Source organism: Phaethon aethereus (assembly GCF_964289735.1).
Source record: "Phaethon aethereus genome assembly, chromosome: 8".
NCBI classification, from domain to species: Eukaryota; Metazoa; Chordata; class Aves; order Phaethontiformes; family Phaethontidae; genus Phaethon; species Phaethon aethereus.
The window spans coordinates 11,633,573-11,661,197 of NC_138584.1; the positions used below are offsets into that span (position 1 = coordinate 11,633,573).

The 27,625-nt window shown below is 40.1% G+C and overlaps 1 protein-coding gene across 1 annotated transcript in view; it reads left to right on the forward strand.

Annotated features, from left to right (window-relative positions):
* The first annotated feature begins 21,122 nt into the window (after nt 1-21,122).
* The window catches only part of CAMSAP2 (calmodulin regulated spectrin associated protein family member 2), an 87,915-nt gene continuing 81,412 nt past the window's right edge, over nt 21,123-27,625 (forward strand). The window contains exon 1 of the mRNA XM_082002751.1: nt 21,123-21,275. Within this exon, the coding sequence (XP_081858877.1) occupies nt 21,137-21,275 (139 nt within the window). The 5' untranslated portion in view covers nt 21,123-21,136. The remainder of the gene's footprint in view (nt 21,276-27,625) is intronic.

Genomic DNA, 27,625 nt, shown 5'->3' on the forward strand with positions numbered 1-27,625 from the left:
CTCTTCACAAAGTCGGTAACCTTTCGGGGGAGGGGAGCAAACCGCGCTCACGACGAGTGCCAGGCCGGGAAGGCGGCTAGACCGCCAACGGGCTCCTCGGGAGGATCCCGTCCCGCCGCCAGTAGTGACCCGCTGGGACGGCCCCACCCGCCGGGCTGCCGAGAAGCACGGCACCCTCTCGCCGCGCCTGCCCCAGCCCTCCACTGCGGCTACACACCCCACAGGAGACCGAGACAGCGCGGAGTCATTTCTCTCCGCCAGCCTCCCCCGCCCCACTGCTGTGAGGCGGGGCCCCGACCCCACCTCTTCGCCGGCGGAGGGACACCGCCTCACGTACCGCTAGCGACGGGCCACCGCCACCGCCTCCGCCTCTCTTCACAAAATGGCGGCGGTTACACGCAGGCAGTGCCGGATGAGCGGGCGACAGAGGCAGTGAGCCGCCGCCGGAGCGCGCTGGGAGAGCAGCCGGGAGGACGCGCCGGGGACGGGGCGAGCCGAGGGGAAGGGAGCCAAGGGCAGGGGCTCCCCGCCCAGGGGAAGGAGGGGCGGCCGCGCGGGCAGGGCAGAGGACGAGAGAAGAAAGCCTGCCGGCCGCCCGCCGCTTTACCCGGCCAGAGGCGCGGGCGGCCGGGCCTGCGTACTCGGCCCGGGCGGGGAACACCGCATCGCCGGGAGAGGTCACCTCTGAGTCCAGTTTCGGTAGGCGGGCGGGAGGTTGAACGCGCGGCTGTTTACCCCCTTGAGGTTGGCGGGCGGGGGCGTCGCCCAGGACTCCCGTATTTACAGCCCGCGTTGCCGGGTGCTACAAAGACGCAAATACTGACACACATGAGGAAAACGTATTACTGCACATGACGGAGGCGTAAGGTATGCCAGGTAAATGCCCAGCGCATGCTTTGACCCACTTAAAACCCTTGGAAGGGCATGATGACAGCGCTGTTCATATACTGCAAATAGAGTAAGTTATATTTACTATTATCAATCATAAATAAGTATACCTTATTTACACGACATCACAATGCATGAGAACACCAGAATTTGTCACATTTCACTGCAGGGCAGAAGAGACTTCAGTCTGTGCTCTGCAAGACAGTCTGGGTGTGACCCCTGCACCAGAGCCACTGCCACAAGAAAACCAAGTTTATGGAAAAGAGTCCTAAAGCTTGGACCTATATCCACTGAGAAAGCTCATGGTTTTCGCTGCTTGGCTGTTGTGAACAGGGTGGTCACTGCCACTCCCTTTCTTTCCAAGGACTCATGTCACCAGAAGGAGCCGAGTCAACCCGTGCCAAGTACTCCCTTATAACACCAGGACCCTGAAATGGTGTCACTGTATCTACACCATTTGCAGGAGCTCCTGGTTTTGAGCAGAAGCAGGAACACGAGAGTATTCCTGAAGTAAAAGTATACCCTATGGCCATTGGTGCATGGAAAAGATACCTTGTTGGGAGCTATCTGGGTTGATGTATTCCCAGACGCTCCAGATACTCCAAATCAGATTGTACTTTACCTCCCTCCTCCTCCAACATTGATCCCATTAGGCTGAAAGCATCCACACTGATGGGGAGTTCCATTTTCTTTCTGGCTCATTACTTTTGTTGGTCTCCACCACCACTTCCTGCTAAAAGAGAATCCACAAATACTAGCAGCCCCTTTGGAAACACAGTTTAATGGCAGTGCAGAGGAACAGTCAGAGGAGCCAGTGGGAATGGGGTTAAAACACAGACACAAAGCTGGGGGCTTCTGAGCAGCTGCCTGCAGCACTCCGTAACGTTCAGGTGCAGCCACACTTGAAACATGGTCTATCTTAAAGTATGCTGGATTTCTCTGTAGTAGATTGTCACAGTAGGGAGACAAAGTTTGTGCAAATAGGGGGTTTTGGTCTGTGTGGGATTTTTAATTAACTGGTACAAGTGGAAGAGACCATTGAGCTTCTGGAAAGATTAAGAGAGCTTTTCTAGATACGAAAAACTGTCATGCACCTCTTACCCACGCTCCATACATTCCTCATTGTCTGTGAAAATACCCACTTTTCTCTGATTCAGCCTCTGTCTTTCCCCTTTGTTTGCACTGACTTTCTTTTCTTCATTTTCCCTCCCAGAGAGTTTCTAACATAGGCTAACTTCCTTTTCTTACTTCCATTTTTACAAGGTCATTTCCTGAATTCAAACCATCATTTGCTAAATACAGACCAGTATTTCAACAATATGCAATAAGATATGACATGCTTCATACTGTGTAAGTCCATATACCAGTATGCAAATATTCTATATGTATCATCTTTTTCTGGTTTTTTGCTAACCATAGATGTCTGTGACAGAAAAATTAATCTAACGGAAACAACTGAATCTAAAGAAAATTGAAGTACCTTTTTATAATGGTAAGAACACTGTTGTTTTGTTGAAAGCTACCGTTCTGCCCTCACCTGCCATGAGAGAAAAGTTTGCACGCTGATTACAGACACATTTAAGCTCTTAAGATCAAATAATACTGTCCATACTGTAATATAGCTACTTAGCGTTTTTGTTCATAGTGCATATTCCTGCTGTTCTGAGCTGCAAAATGCAGAAGTCTAGCAAATGCATTTCTGTGGAAGGAATAATGTAATCAGTGGGTGTATTCTGTGATTCACTTATGGATGCATGACTTTCAATTTTTCCTCTGCCCTGTATTTGTTTCATACAAACACTACTTTGTTAATAATGAACACTTCCTAATTAGGTACTGATTGTTTTCCTTATAATCACTTTGAAGATACATGTATTATGCTGCATTTTATAAGATCATTATTATGTAACAAATTATTTTAAATGCAACACAAACTGACATTCTCCAAACAGAAAACCTGCCTCCACTGTTGTTTATAATACACACTAATAGCTTTCTTTTCTTTAGCATATAATGGCCTTTCAGAAGATGAACTCAGAATTCATCACAGCATTAAAGATAAAAGGAGATCACAGAGATTATTCAAGCTGGCTAAAGAGTAAAAGAAACCAAGTATCGAACAGTGTGCAGGATTATGTTGGTAATAAAAAACAGCAGCCTCTGTCTCTTTCATTATTACATCATCAATTATCCAGGAATCCTTAAAAAGTCATTCAGTAAAGACAACTGTTGATACCCAATAAAAAATTTCTGTGGTACTAGAAAAGGCTGACAGCGCTGTGATTACGGCAAATGTCACTGATACAGAATGCTTTCCAAAAGCTGTTAAGACGTTCCACACTGGAAGTTTTAAGGACACTAAAATAATGCAGGGTAAGAGGAAATGGTGGTACATGGACATACCATTGATTAGAATACAGGAAAGAAAGATTAGGGACTCACTAACAAGGGGTCCGACAGTGGAGAGAGGGTCAACAGTAAATTCTGAAAAACTTGGTACCTTTTTGCAGACTGATATGGCAACATGAAGACCAAGAGAGCGAGGAAGTTTGTTGGCAATGGTATCTCAGATACTTAACACAAGGGCCAAGAGAAGAGCTTTACAAAAGCCTTAGAAGATTTGGTTATGATAACAGGTAAAATTCAGACAGACAAATGCAAACCTAGGTACATAGACATATCTTGACGTTGAGTACAGATGATAGGCTCTGAATTGGCCATTACTATTCAGAAGCAAGATCTGAGAATTAAAAAGAGTAACTTTGTTAAAGCATCAGTTCAGCGTGTAACAGCAGTCAGAAAAGCCAAAGTTACACGTAAGATATACTAGGAAAGGTATACAGAACATGACTGTATAAACTGACAGTTCATTGATATGAATACTTCTTGTAATTGGGATTTCCCCATCACTCAATTGCCTTGTCTGAGAAAGACTACAGTAGATCTTGAAATTAAGTTAGAAAAGGACTCTATGGATATTCAGAGGTGTGAAAGGGCTTCCATCCAAGACACTGCTACATAAACCCGTCAGTCTGAAAAAGAGATGACTGAGGAACAGACACAGTAGATCTACTGTACCTCGAGTGGCTCATAATGGCTGCACAGCTATTGGTAGTTCACTCTTTCTTCCAACAAAAAACTTAATATGAAATCTTAATATGCTTTATAAAAAGTGCTCACAACTAAAAAGGCGTGCAACCTTCCAAAGAACATAGTATGTTATTCTTTGTTTACATGGAGAAGTTAATCAGGATAGATGTAGCAAAAACTCTTCTGGAACAGATAGTGTGCTTTGTGAGCTCACTAAATAAATCCTTCTTTTTCCTGGAATAAAGCATAAATGTTCTAGTCCAGTCACTTCGCTAAGCTACTTTAGAAAGCTGAAGTATGTAAAAGTAATAGATGGCCTTGGTGAATTTAATTCCCATCCTCTCAGCTCCTGATGCGGCTAATCAGATCTGAGGCAAGTGACATTTTAATAAGATTTTTGAAGTTCAAATTTTGTACCTTTAGAGTTCACTAGATTGTACAAAATGTCCACAGACAAGATGCTCTCAGATATCCTACAAGGGTTTTGTCTTGGTATTGCGCCTCCTAAAAACTGTTTAGTTCAAGCACTGGCTGAATAAAGTTGGGTTTAAGTCCTGTTAGAAAACCACGAACAATTAGGACAGTCATTTTTGCACATTTTGGACAATGTGCAAAACGGAAAAACGTTTCCAAAACGGAAAAACCTTAAGGTTTCCAGGTCATGTAAAAAAAAAAAGTGGAGAAGTAGCATCTATATTTTGTATAGTCACATTGTTATGTAATTTAGTTGGTGAAACACCAAGAATTGACAATTTTCTCATCCTGTCTACACTGCATGTGTTCCAGTACAATAGCTGCCTAGGAAAGTATCATGTATCATTATTAGAAACCTGTGTTCAAATATAATCCTTATGTAATTAATATGCCTCTTCAGAGTAACTTCTAAAATAAATACTAGGAGCTACAGAAATGTAACAATGCATACACAAACCCACAGGTACAAAAGGACTAATATATACTGACATAGATTTACTACACAAGTTTACAGCAACAGAATATTTCAACATTAGGCAAATTTATGTTAGAATAACAAAGATAGTAACTATTGATTAAAAGTTAAAATAAATAATGAAAACAGTAATTCAAGCACAAATTATTAACACTAAGGTATCCCACTTTTTGGTTTATTTTAACTTATATCAGGAAGATACTTGTTCATGGTTTCCATATCAAATATACAGAAAGCAAGCATGGCAACTTGCATTCCTACCCTCCATTTAAAAAGAGATGCTTTGCCCTATAATATCTCACAGCCATTCTTTAGAAGCATGAACCAACCTTTCCTATCACTTGGAAATAATAAATAATTCAGTAAAACAAGATTGGATTAAAGCAGGCGACTGAAATCCCTCTACTCTCAGGCACACTAAATTCGTAAGAAACAGGCATTCTGCATGCTAATGCAGGGGCAGTACCACAACGCTTTCAGAGAGCTGCCTGACTGTAGCATACGCCTCAGCTCTCCACAGCGATACCTGCCAGAGTGACCCCCGTTAATTAAAACCTGTACCAGAACACAACCTGTAGGCACCTCTCCATGAATCTGGCAAGCAAGGTGTTCTTGAGCTCCACACAGCGATTTCATTAACAGATAAATACATCCCAAAGGGTGACGTCCAAAACATTTTAATACAGTGCATTTTAAGTTTCCTTTGTAGCCAAAATATCCTCACGTGATATCTGAATTTTCCACTTAGAGTGAGCTCCCAGTGTATGCAAAGTACTGAGAAGGGACTAAAATTGAGTCCAAATAGCACCTAATGCATCACTCCCTCAAGTGGCAAGTGTCAGTACTGACAAATCTGAACATTAAAACAGAATAGTTTTGGTTTTACTTTATGCTATCAATTATTTTAAATATCTCAATATGTATCATATGTATCATTATCCTGAACTAAGGAATCCCAGTGCCTTAATGGCTCTTAATGTTACGATGGATGAAGAGCATGAAGTTTATGAAGATGTCACTTAGAAAATAAAAATTATTCCCTGAATTTTTTATTTTTTAAAAAGTGTCCACAATACGTATAACTGGAGTTAAAAAAACATCCACCGCTTGGGTGAAAGGGAGGGGGAATGTGGGACTGTCTTTCCACTCAGAAGATATGGAAGTCAAAGCATGCTTACCTGGGGATTGGCACCTCCGTCTGCTCCACCTGATGCTATGAAACTAAGTATTTTTCTCTTTCTTTAATGTTTTGGGATTTTGAAGCCACTTAGCAGATTTGCAGGTAGGTAGTCAACAGCAGCTCTAATTCAAAGCATATTTAATGAATAGTTCTTTGATTGAAGGAATCAATGAGTCGATGACTCCACTAGTTTCTGAATTAACAGTTTCAAAGGAACTACACAGGAAAAATCCCGATAATCTAAAACTAAATAATGGTGGCTAGCCATTAACTAATCAATTCTGCTAATATTGGTAGAAAATGTCCTGATTTAGTAGAGATATTGCACACAGTATACTTATTCCGAGGCTTGGTTTTTCTAATTTTGCCTAATCCAAACAGGCAACTCCTAAGCTTTTTGAAAGTAAATAATCAGTGAAAGAAGTCTTGGACTAAGTTTTTCAGGCTTCCTGAGCATTCTCTTTGAAGAGCCACATTCTAAGGAAATATTGGTCAATATTAGTCTCTGCAGAAATCTCCGGTAAATGGGAACGAAAAAAAATCTAATTAAATCTGAATTCTTAAAAGCGTATGGCTGAGGTGCCCTGAAGCTCTGGAATTAAATGCCACTAGTCCATAGGGAAATAACTGTACAGGACAAATCATGCAAAAACTATGAACATAATTAATGTATGTGATTATATGCTCAAATATTGCATATAATATTTACTTCAAGAATCAACAGACTCTCTGATTTAGTATCGCCATAGCGTTTGCACAACTGCAAAAACTACAGATAATACAATAACCAGTTTCTTTGTACAAGATAGAGTAGCCTTTTCCAACAAAAAGGAATGATTTTAGGGTATAAGAATCATTTAACCAAAGTTAGAAATCTCTGTTAGGTCTTTGAGACTTAAAGAACAACTATTTGATCAAAAGATTGCAAAGACAATCACAAATTTCCAGGGACTTCAGCAAGCAGTAAACCAGAACCCAGATTCTTAGAAAATTCAGGTGGAAATTAACAGAATTAAATAAATCTTGAAATATGACTTAATTAGAGGTGCAGAATTAAGAATTAAAAATTCTCTCCTTTAATGTTAATCTATTTTTCTTTCTGATAGGATATAAACCATTGTGTTTGAAAGCTGCTTATCGGTTTGCCATTTAGATTTGTGTTTCAATTAAGTTTGGAGGTATAGGAAATTGGCATCTATTCTAAAAACAAGGTAACAGTCCCAGAACATGCACTTACTGAAATTAAATCCTTGCCCCCGCTCTGAGGTCCCAGACAAAAGGATGGGAGACGAGTAAAAGAAAATCCACAAGAGACAACAGGAATCATTAAGTGCCAGGTGTGTATTACCACCTGCCCCCTCTCTTTGCAATCATAGCACTTCTTAAGAGATACAGACCTTTCTAATTAATTAGCAAGTATGATAAACGTAACAGTTTATGCGCTATGTTGCATTTGTATTACAGGGAGACAGGTGGAAGAAGCAGAGTTATAATCCATTAGTGTGACAGACTGAAGGAAAAATTTACATCGTAAGCCTTTTGAGTAAATGGGTAATAAATTTCCCTTTCCATCTCTACAGCTCCTACCAGCATTGATAGTTTTGAAAGCAGAAACCACTGTACTAAGAATGGTCTGGAAAACACGCAAGAGAGCTGCTAAAAACTAGACTTTTTAGCAGTTGTCTTGTTAAATCTGTGCCAATACTAAGCATTGGGTTTCACCTTCATGCTTCCCTACATTACATTTCGTCCCTATTCTGATGCCACATGATGGTCTCACATTGGCCTAGTTGAATCCCTCACACAAAAATTATTAAAGGACATGGAAAAGCCATAACTGCATTTACAAAAAGCCAACTCATTGCTGTCAGGGTAGAAGCCAAATTCAGCATGTCCCCACTATGGAGTGACTGACAGCTGTGACTATTGCCTTTGGAAGCCATTGCCAGCTGTTAGGAAACAGGGGATCCTTCCAGCTCCTGTATTTTCTGCTAGCAGCAGCCTCGGTGGCTACACAGCTCCAGGATTCAGGTCTCAAAAGCTCCCTTTATGTCAGCCTTCACCACTGCTCTAAGTGACTGTTACTGTTGGGCTCTAGCCTACCATTTTTTTAATTTCTCAAATGTCACTCGTTGCGTACAGAATATTCAAAGCAGTCTTAATAGTTCAATTTAAAAAAATACACCTTGTGGATATTTTTTTCCACCGACTCATACTGCAGGTCTCTGATACTAATTTCACTAGCACAGATCTTTGTCACATGCTAAAACGGACATTGTACACGACTGCTAAGCAAAACAGAGGATAAAAGAATCGTGACTTAGTTTACCAAAAAAGTTACGCCTTCAGCTAAAATCCTTTCCAGAAGGACTGTAATGCAGTATAAATACTTAGTCACCAAGTAGGTCACTTGTCCATGACTTTTTTAACAGAAAAGTATACCAGATGGCTTTAATTTCAAAAGGTAAAACATTTTTTACTTTCTCTTATCTCCAAAATATATGCATCAACTTCACTGCTCCTTCTCTAGATGTATTTCCTCCCTACTTCCCTTACGCATAGAAAAGAATGAGTGAAAAGATTGTTAACATTTGCTATGGTTAATGCTCATTCATTTTCATAATTTCTTTTCCATAAACTCCAAAACCCATAAACCTGTGAAGCTGGAAAAGTAGCTGGGCTAAAGTATCCTGCCAGTTCCCCCCTACTAAATAATGTACAGCCATTTGCAATAGCCCAAAGTTTTTTTTTCTATCACCTAGGTGGCCATGGTTTTCATTAGCTCTAGAAAATAACATAGTGGTAAAGCAGCAATCTGGATCTGATCTTAGCACGATTGTATTTCTGTCCCATCGGTTGTAATATACAATATAGTGTTTATGCTGGCTGCACTAGTATGGACAACACCTAACTCAGGGTAAAACCTATCAACAGAAAGCTACCATGCCGAAACTCGAAATGCAAGAACAATTATGTACTGGACAAATGGTTCGCATCACATGGTACTGTTAGCCTCAGAAATGATTCACTGTGTCATTTAACTATGATTTCAAGTACTATTCTACCCCTTTAATTCTTTAGGGACTAATTTTCTAAATATTTATATGTAAAAATGAACTAAAGTAGCCCCCTGAGTGGTACAACTTTTTTCCTAAAAATGTATTTCAATATAGCTAAACATGCCATCATCAAGTAATTATAGAACCACTACACTACTCAAATTTTAAGGAGTTAAAACACCTATGTAATCTGTAAGTGAAAACATACCTTAAAATTCCAGTAATTCCATTTGCTTATTTATTTTTCTTGCTTCATCAGTGAAAAGAAGTAGCATTAATCTGATCATATATTTAAACTAAATTCATCCTTGCACTTGGATATTCACTCATGTCAAAGACGAACTGCCCTCCTAGGCAAATGTTACTGTATGCATAAACACCTAACAGTCATACTACAGACAAAAAAGCACAGATTAAAGAATGACAAAGTAACAGGACTGACTAGCAGGTCTCAGCATTATTTATACCTATCTTCTGGCATAAAGTTCCTAGTCTTTGAGGGAGTAAAAGGCTTTAGGCTACATCTCAATCTGGGAATACCAAGGTCCTATAGATCAGTCCGAAGATAGATTGGGTAAATGAGGAGAGGACCAAGTCTGTGTGAATCCAAAACTGATCTTAGCCTAAGCCTTAACAGTCCACCTTTGAATACTTACCATGTCAAAGTTTGGTTCTACTTCCAGGTTTCTCAGGTAGCTTTCTTATTTATATACTTCTGAGAAACCCAGCTCAGACAAAATGACTGAGCTCCTAGTTCAATTCCAGGTAAATCAGCCCTTGCTGGTACCAGCACGTCAATTAAAAATATCCCCCCAAATCCACACCCAAGCAGGAGAAATGATTCATCTGAAAACAGCTCACTCCATGCCCTCATGTAAGTCCAGCCAAACTCCCACCTACCTAAAACGAGATGAAGACATTCTCAGAACATGGCTTTGCTCCTCCGATCAGTCAGAGAAGCCAACCAAACTTTTGTTGTAACCGAACACTGGATATTGTATGGATTTTTCTCACAAATGTTGTTCTTACAAAGCTCGTAAGGAAGCTTTATATTAAATATAAAACTGAAGTACTTTTGTCCTAAGGGATACATCTAAAACTTTGTTTGAGTAATTAAGTTTTATTGCATAAAAGAGAATGGTTTGTTTTCTAAGCTAGACATACCAGCAAATATGGTCAAGGTGCGATAAAGCTGAGGACTTGAAAACACTGAATAAGTGAAAATACTAATAAAACCCAATTATATGAGACTACAGTATTCCAGATAACCAAAAGAGATGAGAATACATCACGATGTTCAAAAACATAAGTCTTTTAAGTCTCCTAAGCTTTTGCTTCTGTGAATCACTTGCAGTATTTATCAATTAGTTGTTGCAAACACTAAGCAGACAAACCTCCAATTCTCATGACATGGTGGCACTAAGTTGTCCATCTGTGGTTTAATGGCATATATCAGGACCACAGACCACTGAAGTTGAAGCAACAGATTTGTCCTGAAATTCAGTTAGTTTCCTAAACTTTGTTATCTGTGAGAACATGGCAGACAACACATTAGCTCAGCTTGATAAAGCACAATAGCTATTAAAAAAGAAAGCAAGTCTCAAAAATGACTGCTCCCCATGTTTTTTATTAAGATTCAAACATGCCAGTAAACTTATAGCTGGTGACTGTAATAACAGAGGGTAACAAGACAAAAATAATGAATGCGTCCTTGTTAAACAGTTTCATTTGTGCTGTTCCCAAGAGAGATCTGCCAAGAACCTTCCACACAAACTTTATTTTTCTGGGATTTGTAACTTGGCTGCAAAAAAATCCAGCATGATTAATTCCTGAATTAATTCAAAAGAATTCAGATTACACGTTTTAACATACATTTTCAAGTTTTAGGATAAATTAAATTTACACTAAATAAGGTAAACAATTTAGCACTTCATATATTTTTTTTTTAGTTGCTTTATTGAAAAAACCCTCTGGTTAGCAAGTTTGCACCCCAGAACATTATACGTTTTCTAACTCTTTGGTATTAAGTCTGAAGTATTGCAGTATGAAAGGTGACTTTTGTGCTGTATGGTCAAGACTCCACTGACGTGTTTCCTTTTTAAGGGAGGCTGTATCAAATGCGTATGAAGCACTTATGGAATTCTAGCTGCTAAACAATTCAGTGGATTAAATCTGTGCTAATCCTTAATACAACTCAGCTGACTTGGGTATAAGGCCAGGTTGTGAAAAATTGGCTAAGTTTAACACACCACTCTTACAAAACATAAGCCTAAAACTTCCATGTTAAATTATGTAGGGTTGTTTTCGTTTTGTTTGGAACCAAATGATTCAAGGCTTTGAGCTGTGCAAAAGTCCCATTTCAGTGTTCCCATTTTCTTTTTTTGGCACATGACCCATTAGGACAAGGTCATTTTCTACAGTTCCTTGCCAAAGCAATATTGTTTCCTGTGGCAATTAGCAAGATACATAGAAATTAGATTTTAGGCACAACACAGACTGTAGCCCAAGCTAAGGAAGATCTCTTTCAGGCAATAGCCAGGTGTCAAGAAGCAAGAAGGCTATGATAGTTGCCTGAGCTGTGAAAAAGCAGTGGCTTTGGTTTATGCCTAAGAGGAAGAAACCTCCCACCAATTCAAAACTAAAAAAGACAATCAAAACATATCAATGAATTATAAAACTGTTCTGAATGTATCTGGTGAGATCATTTCAAAGGTAACACTGGGAGGAATAGAGCCAGAAAATACGATGAGACAGAGTAGCTTAGAAATGTTTCTGCTCATTTTCTTGACTAACTTGAGTTTTCACTCAGGAAAATTTGCCTAAAGCACATTATTCCCCAGAATATCTCTACCTACCTTACAGTTCAACACAAATTAAAACTAAGCAATCCTATGAAACAAGAGTTCCTCTAAGATAAGTTGCAATTCAGCCAAACATGCTGGGTGTATAAGGACTTTACCATTCTTGAGGAGTTTGTATGAACTGGAGTAAGTCATTGTACTCAGATTCTCATTCTAGTCAGCTCCAGAGTAAATTAAAGCTGCAGGGGAACAGCTCCCCTTGACATTACTGATGTAAATACTTGAAAATAGAGCACTACTGCACTATACAAACTGAACAAGCAAAAAACATGGCTAGCCAGACAAGAAAGAACAAAGAGCTCCTACCAGATCAGTGGAATTTGAAGCAAAAAGGCAAGGTAGTGAAAAAGGCTTCTGCATTACTGACATTGTCTGCTCTGCAAGAAGCCACAAAGGTAGTCAGTGGTTACAGGAGGGTGTTGGCCCTGGGAAGCATGGCATGTCTTCCTCTAATGATTAAACAGCCAGCAGAAGCAGACACACAAAGCATTTCTACGCAGATGGCTCTTAATCTTCTGTTGATACACAGGAAACCTGCTCTCTAGCAGCAGCAAGGATATTTCTGTAGGACTGGGCTCTCTTAAATAATGAAATCAGAGCAATGTAATAATATCAAAGCCTTTTTTGTTACTGCTTGCCTAGTCTTACAATATCTAATATTTTATCATTCTGATTCTGAACTAAAATGGTTCATCACTTTGTTCTGCATTTCCACCGTGATACCCTGGCCTCTGACTAGAACTTCTGTGACCTACCACAACATAAATAACATTTATAATTCTTATTTTCTCAGCTGTTTCTGCTGAAGTATCCCTCATCCAGTTCATCTCTTTACTGAAAGAAGTCAAATAGTATTCCTAATTATACCAGTACAATACCACTCAAGACCTTGGAGGTAAAAAGAGAATAAAACGTGGCAGTGTGCCCTCTACCTTGGATACACTTTCCTACTGAGCCAGTTTTTGCTTCCCCATCTCTTCTGGTGACCATGACTTACTGCTTTTCCCACTTCTGAAAGAGCATACTACCAGCTGGGCCAGAGACTCTCAAGTACTCAATTCCAACAGTTACCCTATGCATAGCAAAATACTCACTCAGCTCAACAAGCTGGACCTACATCAAACCAGGGGTTCACTGCAATGAAATCTGTTCTATTACTCTACGTTCTCTAATGAGGCAATTGCTTCTTTTCTGTTAAGAATAAATAGAAAAGGAGGAAAGAGCTTGACACAAACAGAGAAGACTTGCCAGGCCAAAGGGAAACTGATAGGTATATACCTCAGCAAGACCCCGTTCTTGTACAAGATCTCCAGGGGTTACTTTTGTTGTTTCATGTAACGATCCCCTTGGTACAACACAGGGCCTACCAGCATACTCTTCCCCAGGCTGATTCTTTCCTCATTTAGTAAATGATCACTCGTGAGGACTGTACTGTGGCTGTTAAGACAAACCCCAGATTATAGGATATTATGAAGCACTATGCAGAAGTGGGAGTCCCAGGTGTACTTTGTCTGTCTCAGACTGCTTCCAGGGCAGCGACCATCACAACTAAGGCTCAAACATTCCCTGAACAGCAAGCTTCAGCCTGCTTGCCCCCTTCCTTCATCCATATTTAACTATGCCAGCTAATACAAAGAGAGGGCTCTGTTTCTGACGCCTGTGATGGTGACTGACATTTCTAGTCTTTGTGCCAACAAGTGGAACCATGACTGCTCCCTGCCCAGGTGAGACAGTTGAGATAACACCCTATGCTTTAACAAGGCCATGTACACCATATAGAAAGAATAGCATATGAGGACAGAATAACCAGAGAGATGTATAAACCTTTTGTAGGTTAATTTCTCTTTAGAGTCTGTCTAGAAGAAAGAAATCATCCAGGTCTTTTCTTCAAACACAAATATTCTGAATGACACCCTTAATCCAGAAACACAATTATATACACACTTAAATTTAATCATGTTTGTAGCACCAGTGATTTCTGATGGGAACTACATATAGGATTAACCTAAAGCTTAAAAAAATCCTTGTTGAAGCTGAGTTTTTATTGCTAAATTTAGTTTAAGGCTGCTATTAAAATAATTGCTGCTCTTTCCATGTTTCCAATATATACTGAAATGTAGAACAATATGATTTAAAAAGTCCTCTATGAGGCTTAGATATGCTATACATTTTTGTATATTGAAAATATTTCCAAACAAACCGTAAGGCATACAACTTGTAAAGCTACTCAGAAATTATTATAAACAAGCTAAGTTATGCCAAAAGATAATTAAATGTAACAGAGTTCTATGCACTCAGGTTGTGATGACCTTACCATGCACGCATAATCAAAATTTCCAACACCATCAAGGGTCACTGTATAAATGGTTACAATAAAAGTCTTCGATACACACTTTCAACAGCCACTTTTTAAACAGTGTACCAGTTATTTACACCTGCTCCCTAACGTAGTCATCAAAAATTCCTCAATAACATGCAATTTCTCAGTAAGTTAAGGGAAACGGAGAAACTGCCTAAAAAAAACCCCAAACAGTTAAAAATTGGATTATGAAGTTACAGAAAAGATATAGAGGAAAAAAAAAACCTTCATTGGGTACTGTCCTATACTATTCCCTTGCTTTCCTCTCCTCATCCATCTTCACTACCACCCCTTCCACAAAACAATTCTGCTGCAATTAAATGACACCAGAATTTTACTGTTTTAAAAGAGCATTCCTCCTGTTTACTGCTGGTCTCATTCAGACACACATGGGCTTCAGTGGAAACTGAAAGCAGAGCCAAAAGATGGGAAACTAAAGTCTATTCATGCTCCGCTAATAAATCATGTATGTACTCAAAACAAATGAGCTTTTATGAACGTTCAGATCTCTCTTCACATGTAGAAACAGAATGAAAAAAATAATCAGCCAGTCAATTCAGTGGAATATACTTCAACAGGAAAGCGCACACAATTTAGTACTCACTCTCATTCAGACTTAGTGAAAAAGTGTTGCTAACTGGTTTAAAATTTCTTATACCTGAATGCATAATTTGAAAACTATAGTCATGCCCATTTTCCTCTGAACGGGAGCGCAAATAAAGCATTATCTAACAGCTACCATAATGGTAACATTGCATTTTATTTTTGTACAAAGTGGTTTTTTTAAATGTAAATTTCGCACCATACATTTATTTTACAGTCCAGCTAAGCTTGCTCTAGTATTTAAAAGTTGTATTTATAAAATCACGCTTAGGATTTTCCCTAGAAAACACATCAGACACTTGGTAGCCATAAAAGAAATAGTACACAGATTTAATGAAAGAGGGTAGGATCTATTCCCTATGTTTTAGGGTATAAAATAAAAAAAAAAAAAAAATCAGTTATAGTAGGGTATTCACTCTCTGCACAGACAACCTGTCAACAGTGGAATGTCAAGAAGGAGAAATCACTGGAATTAGGGAGTATTGCACAACATACGTGGGAAGAAAAGTCATCTAAAACCCCCTAGCATGAGTGCAATTCCAGGACATGGGCAGAACATGAAAGCAGCCAGTCTGAGAACGAGATTAAAAAATTAAAAATAAATTTTAGAATCTCTGAAAAGATGACACCAAAGTAACTGGAGAAAAAGATAAACAAACCAACCAGCCATGAGTGTCGAGGAAGATGAAAGGTTTTGCCTCTCACAGACCACAGGAGGAAGACAGATCTGTTGCCTGGTTGGTGACCCAGTGGAATTGGGAGCTACATTAAGTCAAAGCCAAGTTCAGGAAATGAAACCAGTAGCATTCAAGTATTAAGAGAAGTATCTGTTATGTACCACAGTTGATTCTCATTGGGGAGCTCTTTGGTTCTGCAGATTTCAGTAGTAAATGAGCTAAAGTAGCTATTACTCCACCTTTTTCCTTTTTTAACAGTATCAAAAGTCACAAACAATCCAAGTAAAATGTTATACAAAGCTGTATTTTCCCTTTGAATCATGACTCTACTAGAATTTGTAAAGGTTGGTAAACTTTTCTTCCCTTTTAAATGCCGCAGCACTTTCTGATTACAAATTAATAGAAGAATTTGAAAGACAATAATTATGTAACTGTTCCTGTACTTTTCTATCATCCTGAAACAGGAAGAACATATTCCCCTCCAGAATCATACGCTGAGAAAACTCCTAGCTTGCAGAAACTACATACACGCATTTCAGTAATAATGCCAAAGAAGTTTAATAATTCAGACTATCACTCACTTGAAAATATCTAATAAAAAAATGTAATTTCTTAACTCTTACAGTTTTACTGGTTTTACCATTACTTATAAAGAAGTATATTTAATAACAGATCATAAGTTTAAGAGGCTGGAATATCAGTAATTCCATTTCACAAGTCATCCTTAGGCTGTAATAACCTTACAGAATCATTTGTAGATTACCTATTCAACCACACATACCCAACACAAAACCTGCTGAAGTCAACAAGCACATTTCTTAAGGATCACATTGGGACATGACTGGTTCTTGGTCTGTATGTTGACAGTCTGACAGCACCACATCCAGTTGTGCAGGCTGTCTCTTTGCCAGAGGTTACAGGCCACAGGGCACGCCCCTCCCCTCTGCCACTACCATTTCTATCATGACCGATATCCTCTAAGCTAAGGCAAACAGATGGGATCATCTTTAATAGGCAAATTTGATAGCAGCAATTAAAGAGAATATACCCATGGTGTTATTCCTAACCTTTTTCCAATATTAAGACTGAAGCATTACATGGCAGAACAGTTGCTGTGAGCTGCTGTGTTTCTGGATTTGCCCTAATGCAACCAGCCAACCTGAAATAGGAGTGGTTTTTCTACCCTTTGTAGGTAGCCTGATAAGCTGTCTGTCCACTAGTGCTGAGTCTGGCTATAGACAGTGCCACAGCAAAAACAGTAATGGTACTGCTAATTTAAAAATATTTTACTTGACCTTTATCATGAAGTATTGTGAAGGAAGAAATTATGTATGTGATATTATTCCACCTTAAACACTCTCTGTAATCTAGTGCTAGCCTAAATTTAGTCTAAGCGCATCTACTCTATACATAGCCTCTTCTGAAGCCAAGTGAGTCTTAAAGCAAGTGAAAAAATGGAGGTATAAAATTGTTAGTCAAGGCTCATTACACTATCTCTCAAATTTACAACTATTAGCAACAACTGTCATCCACACCATTATTCATATCTTCATGTCATATTTGTTCCTGTTGCCTCACATTGACTGCAGGCTTGGTGCACCCACTGTGTAAATGCCTAGACACGTGACAATGAAGAATCAGGCCCATGATGTAATTACAGGATAAAACTAGTCAAATGGTTTTCTAACTTGGGGTAGAGCAAAGGGGGGAAAGGGAGAAAGAAGATTAAAAAAATACAGGTCTCTGAGCTGCTTGTTTTTATTCTAAATACTTTGTCTTTCTGCTTGGAATGAACTTTAGAGTATAAAATACTTCGCAGCAGAAAGATTGTGTACAGAAGATACTATCGCTATTTAAAATATTTTAAGATGGGTAAACAACAGCAGAGCAGAAGGGGATGACTCCTCACTCAGTTTTTTTGTTTATCTACTCTGAACAATTAGAGCAAATTTTAATAATTTTCCACATTGACAACTGATATCTTTGACAATGCAATAAGCAAGATCACATTTTGGCATACCTGCAAAAGCAGAAGAACTGGCGGTGATGTCTTCTTTTTCACTTACACATATTAGATTTTATATTCATGCATTCACTTCTAAGAGCACTAAGCAAATTAAAAAAAAAACCCCACCACTTTGATTTGCAATTACCACAACACAGCTTTTTTTAGATTTTGTTCTGTGACTCTGAACAGGTTTTATCAGCACAAAGCCTGCACCCACAAAAATTTCTGCATTTTAAATTAGACTGGTAGCAATGTTTATATATGTACCTATCCATAATTGTATCTACTGCCATTTTTGAGATGCAGTCTCTAGAACAATAGTCACTTTTTTTTAAAAAAAAAAAAAGTAAAAAGGAACACATGATTGCAAGAATTTTGGAAGACCAGACCACATGTTTATTTGCTTCAGTTAAGTGTCACTAGTCTCAGATTATGCCACATTTCTCTAAGCTAGCTGTTTCTGACAGTGTCATATTATTTTATAGGGACTAGTTTTTAATCTTTTGACCTCTCAAAATGAACCCTATATCCGTCATAACTAAATAATGGCCTTAGAGTTTTCCTAAACATATTTTCCTCTAGGTTGATCTAATTTTTAGGTATTTTCTTAGTCATACAAAAAACAAATGAGTTGAGATCTGGGACATACATATTTTTTCCTAGCTCTAATAATTTGAGGTTTTAAAGCTTATGAATTCCAGGTGTTTGTTGTTAAATATACAGGAAGAATTAAACTAGTTTTTTAGTGGCAAAAAAAGTTTTTTAGTAAAAAAAAATAGTTAAAACAATGTTAGATGTCTAATATAACTTATTTCCAAACTATATATATAAAATAAATTCAGGAAAATGTGCAAATACAGGTTTTACTTTAGTTGTTAAAAACTAAGCATATACTGTTCCCAAATAGCAAAGGTTTTCCCATGTCACACCTTCATGTTGATTTGGTATTATTATTCCTATTTCTGCTGTAGAGGATCTGGGAATTTCAGTTTTGAGTGTGATAAAACAAGGTTTTCTAAACTTTCCTCCTCCCCTCCCTTCTGCTGAATGCTGCCAACAGCAGCTCCTAGTTTTGTAGCTAGCTATGTACCACTTATGAGTGGTATGCATGACAGTTTGGGAATCCCATCCCAGAGAGCATATGGGGAGATAGTCAGCAACGATCCCTTCAACTGTTGAGCTCCACAACCCTTTCATTTACTCATTACTAGTTAAATGTAGATCCATGGTGGTAAAACTGTATAGTACACTATGGCCTCATAATCATGATATTTATATTATTGTGCACATGAAGTGCCAGAAGCATACATAGCCATGTAACAGTGAAAAATCTCTGTCCAGATCAATTCACAGTTCACTTTAAACACAAAGAAATAAGTCTGCATAAAGTAATATTTGAAACCTTACAGTGTCATGCTAAGACTATGTCTAAATATTCTTTTCCAGACTCAGTGGGGCTAAAAAACACCAAAAAAAGAAAAACCCACCCACCTCAGACTGCCATCCTCCACTGCAACAGTTTGAGAAGACACTAAATGAACAAAAAAGAAAAGGGAGAAAAAGGGCAGGTTAACTAATAATTACCGTAAGTCAGGAGTGGTCCTTTAGTGACATAAGAAAGCTCAGCCAGATAAAAAACTAACTACGAAAATAAGCTATTAATTGCTGACCAGATCAGCTTCTTGAACTGGCTCACCACAGAGTTGCTAGAGCACCCAGGCTGGCCGGGGAAGGAGGACATGCTTCTACGTTACACCAACCTAATAACTATTCGTTGCCAAAAAGCACAAATTTACTACGCCCTGGCAGTGCTGGTCACCCCATTACAGAGTGCCCATCCTAAGGCGAAGCAGGGCCTGCCCATCCGCAGCGGCCGGTCACCAGCACAGCCACACCCTCAGACCCGCACTTCAAAGCCAACTCATCCAATTCTGTGTGAATGCAAGTCATTAATCACCCAGTTACTAGTTCCTACTGTGACTAGTACTTCTTTCCACATAAGGCGCTGTTAAAGTGATCTTACACGCTTCCAAAAACAGCCCAGGTACTCGTGAGTGAGACAGCAGATGGTCTCTAGGGCAAATCGTTACTACCGCCTGTTATTACAATTATTAAGTGAACATGCCCTGAACCATTTTTAAGGTTCTGTCGTTTTCCTACCCAAGAATTCAAGAAATGTTATATAAACACAATTTAAACTAGGAGGCCCAAACACACACGAGAGGGGTGAGAAGCCCGCCTACTTCGCTCAGCGCGGCCCCGGCCCACAGAGCCTCCCCGCAGCGCGGCGGCCGCCGGAACCACAGCCCGCCCGACGCGCGAAGGACGCTGCCGCTCCAGCGCCGGGGCCGATCCCGGCCTTCCCAGAAGAAGCCGCAGGCCACCGGTCGGCGCGCGGCAGCGCCGGCCCCCCCGCGCTGTGGAAAGCGGCGACGCCAGCAGCGGGCGGGCCCCGCGGCCGAGGGACACCGCCCTTTTCCCCACAGCCGGGCACCGCCAGGCACCCCCTTACCGGCGGGAAACACTCCACCCCCGTCTCCCGCTGCCGCTGGGTTAAGGCTGGGCTAGGTTAGACCAGCCCGGGCGCCCTCGGCCCCCCCGCCCTCGGCGAGACCCACCCCGACCGCCTCGGCCTGAGGCGAGGGCCCGGCCCGGCGCCAAGACGGTCCTCTGGGGAGAGGAGCGGCCGCGTGACCACCCGGAGGAGGAGGAGGAGGAGGAGGAGGAGGAGGAAGAGGAGGAGGGCGGCCCGCCCCACCCCTCCCTCTCGGGCTCCCCGCCCCGCCCGAGCGGGGAGGCGGTGGCGGCGGCCGTGGCGGTAGCGCATGCGCAGTCGCCTTTCGCCCATCCAGTGCGGCAGCCGCGGGTGGGAGACCGCAGCGGCAGCTGCTGAGGGGCGGCGGGAGCAGCGCCGCCTTGCTGAGGGGCGGCGGGAGCAGCGCCCGGGCGCGGGGCAGCGGCGGGGTAGCTGGCGCCGCTCTCGGTTGGCTGTAGGCCGCCGCTGAGGGGGGGTGGCGGGCCGCGCGGTGATTTTGGGCCGGTCCCCGGCTTTTTGACATCTCGGCGCCTCCGCCGGGGCCGGGAAGGGCCGCGTCCCGGCCCGCTGCGGCTGCGGGGCCCTTGCTGGCGGCCGCGGCGGCCTGGGGCTCCCAGCCCTGGCCGGAGGGTCTCCCCGGGGAAGGGGGGCCCGCGGCAGCCGGGGGCCGTTTTTCGGGGGGTGGGGGGCGGCGGCGTGAGTGAATTCAGACAAAGAGCGAGGAGGAGGAAGAAGAGGACACTCGGGCTCTGCCACATTCCTGTGCAGAGGAAGGCGGGAGGCGGCGTTAGCCCTTTACGGACAGCTGGGTTCGGCGCTGCCCTCAGCTGCTGCCGGCGTATTTACAGACGCCTCTCCCGGCCGCGGGAGGAGGAGGAGGAAGAACAACCATGTAAGTTCCGAATTGCCAGGGGTCTTGTGAGAAGATGGGGGATGCCGCAGACGCCAAGGAGATGAGGAAGACTTTTATTGTTCCTGCCATCAAACCCTTTGACCATTATGACTTCTCCCGAGCGAAAATTGCCTGTAATCTCGCCTGGCTGGTGGCCAAAGCCTTTGGGACAGGTAGGTGGCGTCGTCTTCTTCCCTTTCTTTGATGCTGGTTCCTGCTCGGTTGCTTCGCTCCCGAGGACGTGCGAGCCCTTCCCTGAGGAGCTGGGAAGGGGGGGAGTAGGAGGTGCGTAGGAAATGTTTTTGGTCTGTTCCCTCATCTTTAGGTTCCCTTACACCGTGTGGGGGTTTTTTTGTTTTGTTTTCTTTTGGTTTTGTTTAATTACCTGTAATCTTTTAGTAGTAGTACCACTGTTTCCATTAGTGAGTAATTTTTGTGTATTGGAGCTAATACAATTTAGGTATCGAGCTCTGTAAATTATGTTTTGTTTATTCCCTAGGTCACACTTCTAGAATGTGAAAAAAACCACCAGCAACCCATGTTTGTCTGTTGTCTCGAAAATTTTCCTAACGTTGTTCAAGAGCTCAGTTGGGGGGTAGCAATGGAAATGGATGTGTGCTGTTAGTTTTGATATGTACATACATACAGTAGCCCGTAGCCGTTTGAGTGGTTAAGCAATAAAAAGGGTTTGGGGAAAAAGAGCGTTTAATGCCAGGTTTTTGGCCTGCACAATCTTGCAGGCTGTCCTTGTCTGTAAGCGTAAGTGGAATTGATTGTAATGCCTCCGAAAGGCATTACTGCTCTGTCTGTGAAAACCTGGGCCTTGAGGAATACCAGACCTATTATTCTATGTCTGAAATATTGTTGGGCCTTGAGGAATTACTAGACTTAAAGAGTTCTTCTGAGGGAAGCATTTTGAAAATTTATGAAGATTTTTTTTTAATATAGAAGTAGTATATTAATCACTTAATTTTCTGTGGATTAAAAATAGGGTTTTTCTTTGAAAAGTGAGTTAGATATTAACAGTCAGTATTTTTACCCCTATTCTTTGTAGAATAACAGGAAAAGGTTCCTCCTTCTGTAATTTTGCAATTTCTGTGTTTAGGCTAGAGCATTGTTATGTATTTGAACAGGGTTAAAGGTGTATCTTTACGATGTCCCCTGGGAACTGGGGGAGGCATGCTATTTGATGTGGTGTTTCCAAAAAGCTACTTTCAAAGTGGTTGAACCTTGTGAAATTTCAGTAAGGTCAATAGCTGCTGAAATAAAGTGGATGTTAGTCACTTCAGAAAGAAAAAAGATTGACATACTGTTTCATATAAAGATTTGTCAACAAACTCTGCTTACTTAGTGAAATCTGAGCAGGTATATAGTATTTTTGTTTATGGCTTTGTTAGCTTTGCAGGCGTGAGAGGTAAAGTAGTAGTGAAAATTCTTGCAAGTACTTGATTCAGGATTTTCAGAGATCGTTATCTTTTTAGGTAGCTCAGTTCTGTAGGCCCTGCTCGTGGGAATGTGGGTGTATAGTGCTTGTGCAATTATGTAACCCAGCATTCTAACCTGAAAACCTTTTTCTACTGGAGTTTGACAAATTCTCAGCCTGTGGTTGAAATGTCTTGGTTTATATTGGTTGGGTTTCTATTGGATGTGTAAAGCAACTTGCAGGGTACTTTCAGCTACTTTCTATAGAAAATGTGATCTGAAACAAATTCCTTTCCTCTTTCTCTTCATTGCTGTGGTTATTCTGGGATGCACATATGAAACAAGATTAGAGGAGATAATAGCTCCATCTGCCCTCGAAGTACTGCCGTAATGTAATAGTAAGAAGAGGGGAAAACATGCATATTTGTAGTTTTTCTGATATCGCAGTTCTTCCACTAGATTAATATCACTAGTAGTCTCAAAGAAGAGTTTGTGGCAGAAGTAGGGAAAAACAGTGTATACAAAGGGTTCCTTTATACTTCGGAGCAAAACAGAAGAACTGACCTTCACCTTTTCCGAGAAGCAAGGAAGTTTAGGTTTGTTAAATTATTTGGTTTAGTCCTTTGGAGTAGATGGCAACCTCAGTCATGTTTTCTACCTATTGCTATATACTTTCCTACAAAGGAAACACAAAGCATGAATAACATGTTTATGGATGCCACATTTAATTTTTTTTTTAATCCTTAAAAATGTGAGAATTCCTTAAGTGGGCAAGGGAAGTGAAGGATTTTTCCCCACCCTCTCTGAAATAAATTAATGCCATTCATTTTGATTAATGAAAAGTATAAGTTATTGCAGTCATGTATCCATTGAAGAAATCTAAATCTTTATATACGAAATGGGCACATCTCTCAGTGGACATATTTCACATTCTTAAAAGCATATTGTATGCACAATTTTGACACTATTGCAGCTGGGCTAGGTGCTGTGAAGAGAATTCTCTCTTGAAAAAAGACTTTAAAGTAGGGATTTTTCATTAACGTTTCATAGTGACTTTTGGTGTTTGATCGATATCTGCATCCAAAAACTGAAAGACCAATTGTATGTTACTGTTGTCCCCAGTGAAGCTGCAAGAATAGACTGGCCCACAACACAAGCAAGTCAAAGTAAGTTGTCTTGTTGGTAAGGTGTCGTACAAGAGTAAGAATGGACTAACAGTCACGTTGAAGGCATCTTGAATGAATAATTTTTTAAGAAGTACTAATTGAAGAGAGAATTCATATTTAAGTGTTGAGGGAGCGTAGGATTTTGTGCCTTGATGTTTTGCTGAAAGAAAATACATCTGTGTTAGGACAGGTGAGGTTAAATATTTTGTAATAACAAAATGATTTAAGTGATGCAACATACAGTAAATGGAAGGAGGGGAAAAAATCAACAAAAGGTGGTAGGTATGAAAGTGGGAATGTTTGACCTTAGAAATTAAATCTGCAAACACTAAATTTCAGCATTAATTCCCCATGCTGGGAGTTAACCATTTCAGTATAGAAAAACTGCTTTCCAAATAAGTGGTTGAACTGCATTGATACTATATTCTTTGACTTAAAAGTACACAGGACCTACTTCATAGGAATAATTTTAAAAAGGTCTTGATGTTGTGTTACTCCGTATCCTTTTAATTTCTAAAACAACAGAAGCGGATTTCATTATTTTGGAGCGTAAGGTTTTTGTCTTCTCGCTCTACTGTGATCATAGAAAATGTGGCTGGAAAATTTGTTGTCCATCCTAAAGACAAGCTAAGCTAAATATATATTGTTCCTGACAAATGTTTGTTTAGCCTGTTTTTTGAAAATCTGTAACTACTTAGATTCCATGGTGTGTCTGCTAGTCAATTTGAATCTTTATTTATCTTTAGATGTTAGAAGAGCATAATAATCTTGATGTCTTTTGCTACATGGTAAACCTATTACTTGTCCTGTTCCCGGTGGATGTGAGAATTGTGGGCACCTTACCTCTTTATAACACCTTCCACACGAGAAAAACAGTGTCTCCTGTCTGTTTTGCTGTTTAGACAAAACAGACTTTTTTCAACTTTATTCTTGTAAGTCAAGATTTTTCAGACTCTGTGTTTTGGTTTTTTAATGTATTTTTGCTGTGGTCGGTTTTGCATGAATTCTGTACTTAAATCTAGATCTAATGGTCCAGCTAAACCCTTACCAGTACAAGGTAGATTTGAAAAATTACTTCATCTTTCCAACCTACAATAGTCTCATTTAATCACTAGAATATGATGTTTGTCATTTTTGCATAAGCCTAGAATTGTTGACTCAGTCTGTGATTCACTGTAGCTCCATATCTTTCTCTGCAGAACTGCTGCCTACTCAGTTGTTCCCATCTTGTAATTGTACAGTTGTCGGTTCCTGCTTTGCAGCTACACTTATATAACTGCATGCTATTTTCAAACCACTTCTTGCACTTAACAAAATCATCTTGAATTATAATTTTGTCCTCCAAGATGCTTTCAATCCCTTTGTAGCTTGGAATCGCTTCTCTAGAACCTCATGAATGAAAATACTGTTTCTTGAACCTTCAATTACGTGTTTTTCCCATTTGATAGGGTACCTCTGAGTACTCTTGGAAAAATGTCTTTCAGACAGCTTTGCATCCAGTTTTTAGTTACTAAGTTAAGACTGTCTCTGACATGTATGATTCTCAGAAAATTATGGGAACAATTTTAAAGTCAAGTTAAATCTGTTGCTATTCTGCTACCCATACAATGTATTATCCTGCCACAGTAATAAATTTCACTGGTTTAACATGAGTTCTATTTGACAGGAATAATCTAAAGACTAAGTAAAAGCTGCACAAGTCTGAGTGCTTGTCCTAAACCTTGTTGTGTTTTTTGCAGTGAAAATAAAATAGTCCATCCACCTTTTAACATTCAATTTAACCTTTTTAGGTGTCTGAAGCAATAGATTACAAGTTGCACCATCTGCAACTAAACGTTAGCCAAGAAATTTAAAAATAGCATTCTCCTGATGATTAATATTTTCAGAATTTATATGCAGCTACTTACTGCTGTTTGCAGATGTTGCCAGTAGAACCACGAAGTTAGGAAATGAACATTGTGTATCTGACAGAAGCAAGTTTTAACTAAATACTCTCATCTGTTATGTTGGGTGTTGCAGGCCAGAACATCTTTTAATCTTTTCCTAGCAGACCTAATTTCTTTACTTTTGCTCAGTATGGTAGCTAGCAAAAACTTGCACAAGAGTTTGTATACAAACAAACGTTTGAGATTCTGGTGAGAGGGAAAAAAATACCTTTCAGATATCTTTCCATTGCCTCTCTAAAATAGTTGCTGACAAATTGCTCAATCCTACTAAAATCTGTTGATTGCACTAATCAGCAACTGAGACGGTCCACTTAAAAGTTGATCATATCACTCGGTTCTGTTGAACACATTTAAAACATGGTTTGACTGTGAATCACTTTTTTAAAAGTAGATAAAATTGTATGAGCTTACGGATCTCTTGGGTTTGGCAGAGTCATTTAGGGTTGTAGACTGTGCATGTACAAAAGTATGGGAAGGTGAATTAGGAAGTTAACAGTTGTCAGGATTCTTACTACATGATAGACATCAGATGGGGTAGTTTATAATCTGTTCTTTCAATGACTTCAATTTATTGAGCCCATTCTGAGACTATTTGTCTTTACATCTGAAGTGCCTGTCTGCAGAATGTAATAGATCTCATGATGGGATCTATGACAAATAGGTCTGATGATCTGACCTATGTCAGGTGACGAGAAGAAATACATATCTTCTATCTCTATGTAGTTTTCCTTTTTTTTTTTTTTTTTGACTGTCATTGCAGTTACTACTGCAGGTGTATTTCAACTTCCTCCCCCACCATGATTTAGGGTAATCTGTTGCGTTAATTTAGTGACTCCGTATTTAAAGGTGGCTTGTGTATTTTTATGCTATTACTCGGGAACCTCTCACCTTTCAAGCATGAGGTATTACATAATTTCATTTCTACAGCTAGCTGGTGGATTTTAATGAGCAAAACTGGATACAATTTCACTCCTGAAATTAATAACTTTTAACTACTTGCTTTGGTAAACGCGGGGCTCTGAATGAGTGTTTTGCTGATAATTCTGCAAAATGGGGCTGGGAGGGAAAAACCTTCAAGACTTTGCAAGAAAAATAGGTTAAGTTCTCCCCCACCCCGGGCAGTACATTATTACTGGGTCAGGTGGTAGTTAATAAACCTTTTTGCTACCGAATTGAAATGTAGCCTCTGAAATCTGTTTGCTTAATGTAAGAGTTCTGCAGTTCTAGTTGTTTCCTGTGTGTTTTCTTTTTTTCAATTAGAAGCAGGCTTAAACTAAGAGAACCTGTAAGCGAGACACCAAAGCAGATGTGTCAGCTCATGTCTATCCAGTTATGGCTGGCAAAACACTTTCTTTAGTTTAATAGTTTTGTAATAGTTCAGTAAATAAGTGTTTATCTCTAAATTTCTGAAACAATCTTTTGCCCTATTCCATAGGCTACTTAAATCATATCTTGACTATAACAGTCATCAGGGTGCTAGTTGAGTTAGATGGTATTATAGCTATGCTGTCTTTATATTTTTCATATCTTACCTGTCTCAAAAATAAGTTCTGAAGGCATTTATACTAATAAGAATTGATCCTTTTATTGTCAGGGTTAATTCTAAGTCATTCTTTTGTTCATCAAAACCTGATTCAATACGCAGGTTTCCATAAAGTAGATCTTAAACCTCCCCAAATTAATAGGAAATGCACCTAACAGACAAATTCTGTGTGCCTTGTGAGTAGCAGTTCCTGTTGTGCTACTGAAGACAGAATATTGGACAGGATAGACAATTAGTGTGACCTAGTAGAGCATTTCTTACGTGATTTGCAGTGCAGAGAAAATAACTGAAGTCTGTGTGGGCTATAAAGGTAGAGCCTGTGCATGTTTTTTCCTTGGGTGTTTTGGTTTGCAGGGGGTGGGGTGGGTGTGGTTTTTGGCGTGTTTTTTTAATAAGGAATCCCTTAAGTGCAGAACTGCTGTCACAGCAGTGTATAGTGGTCTATT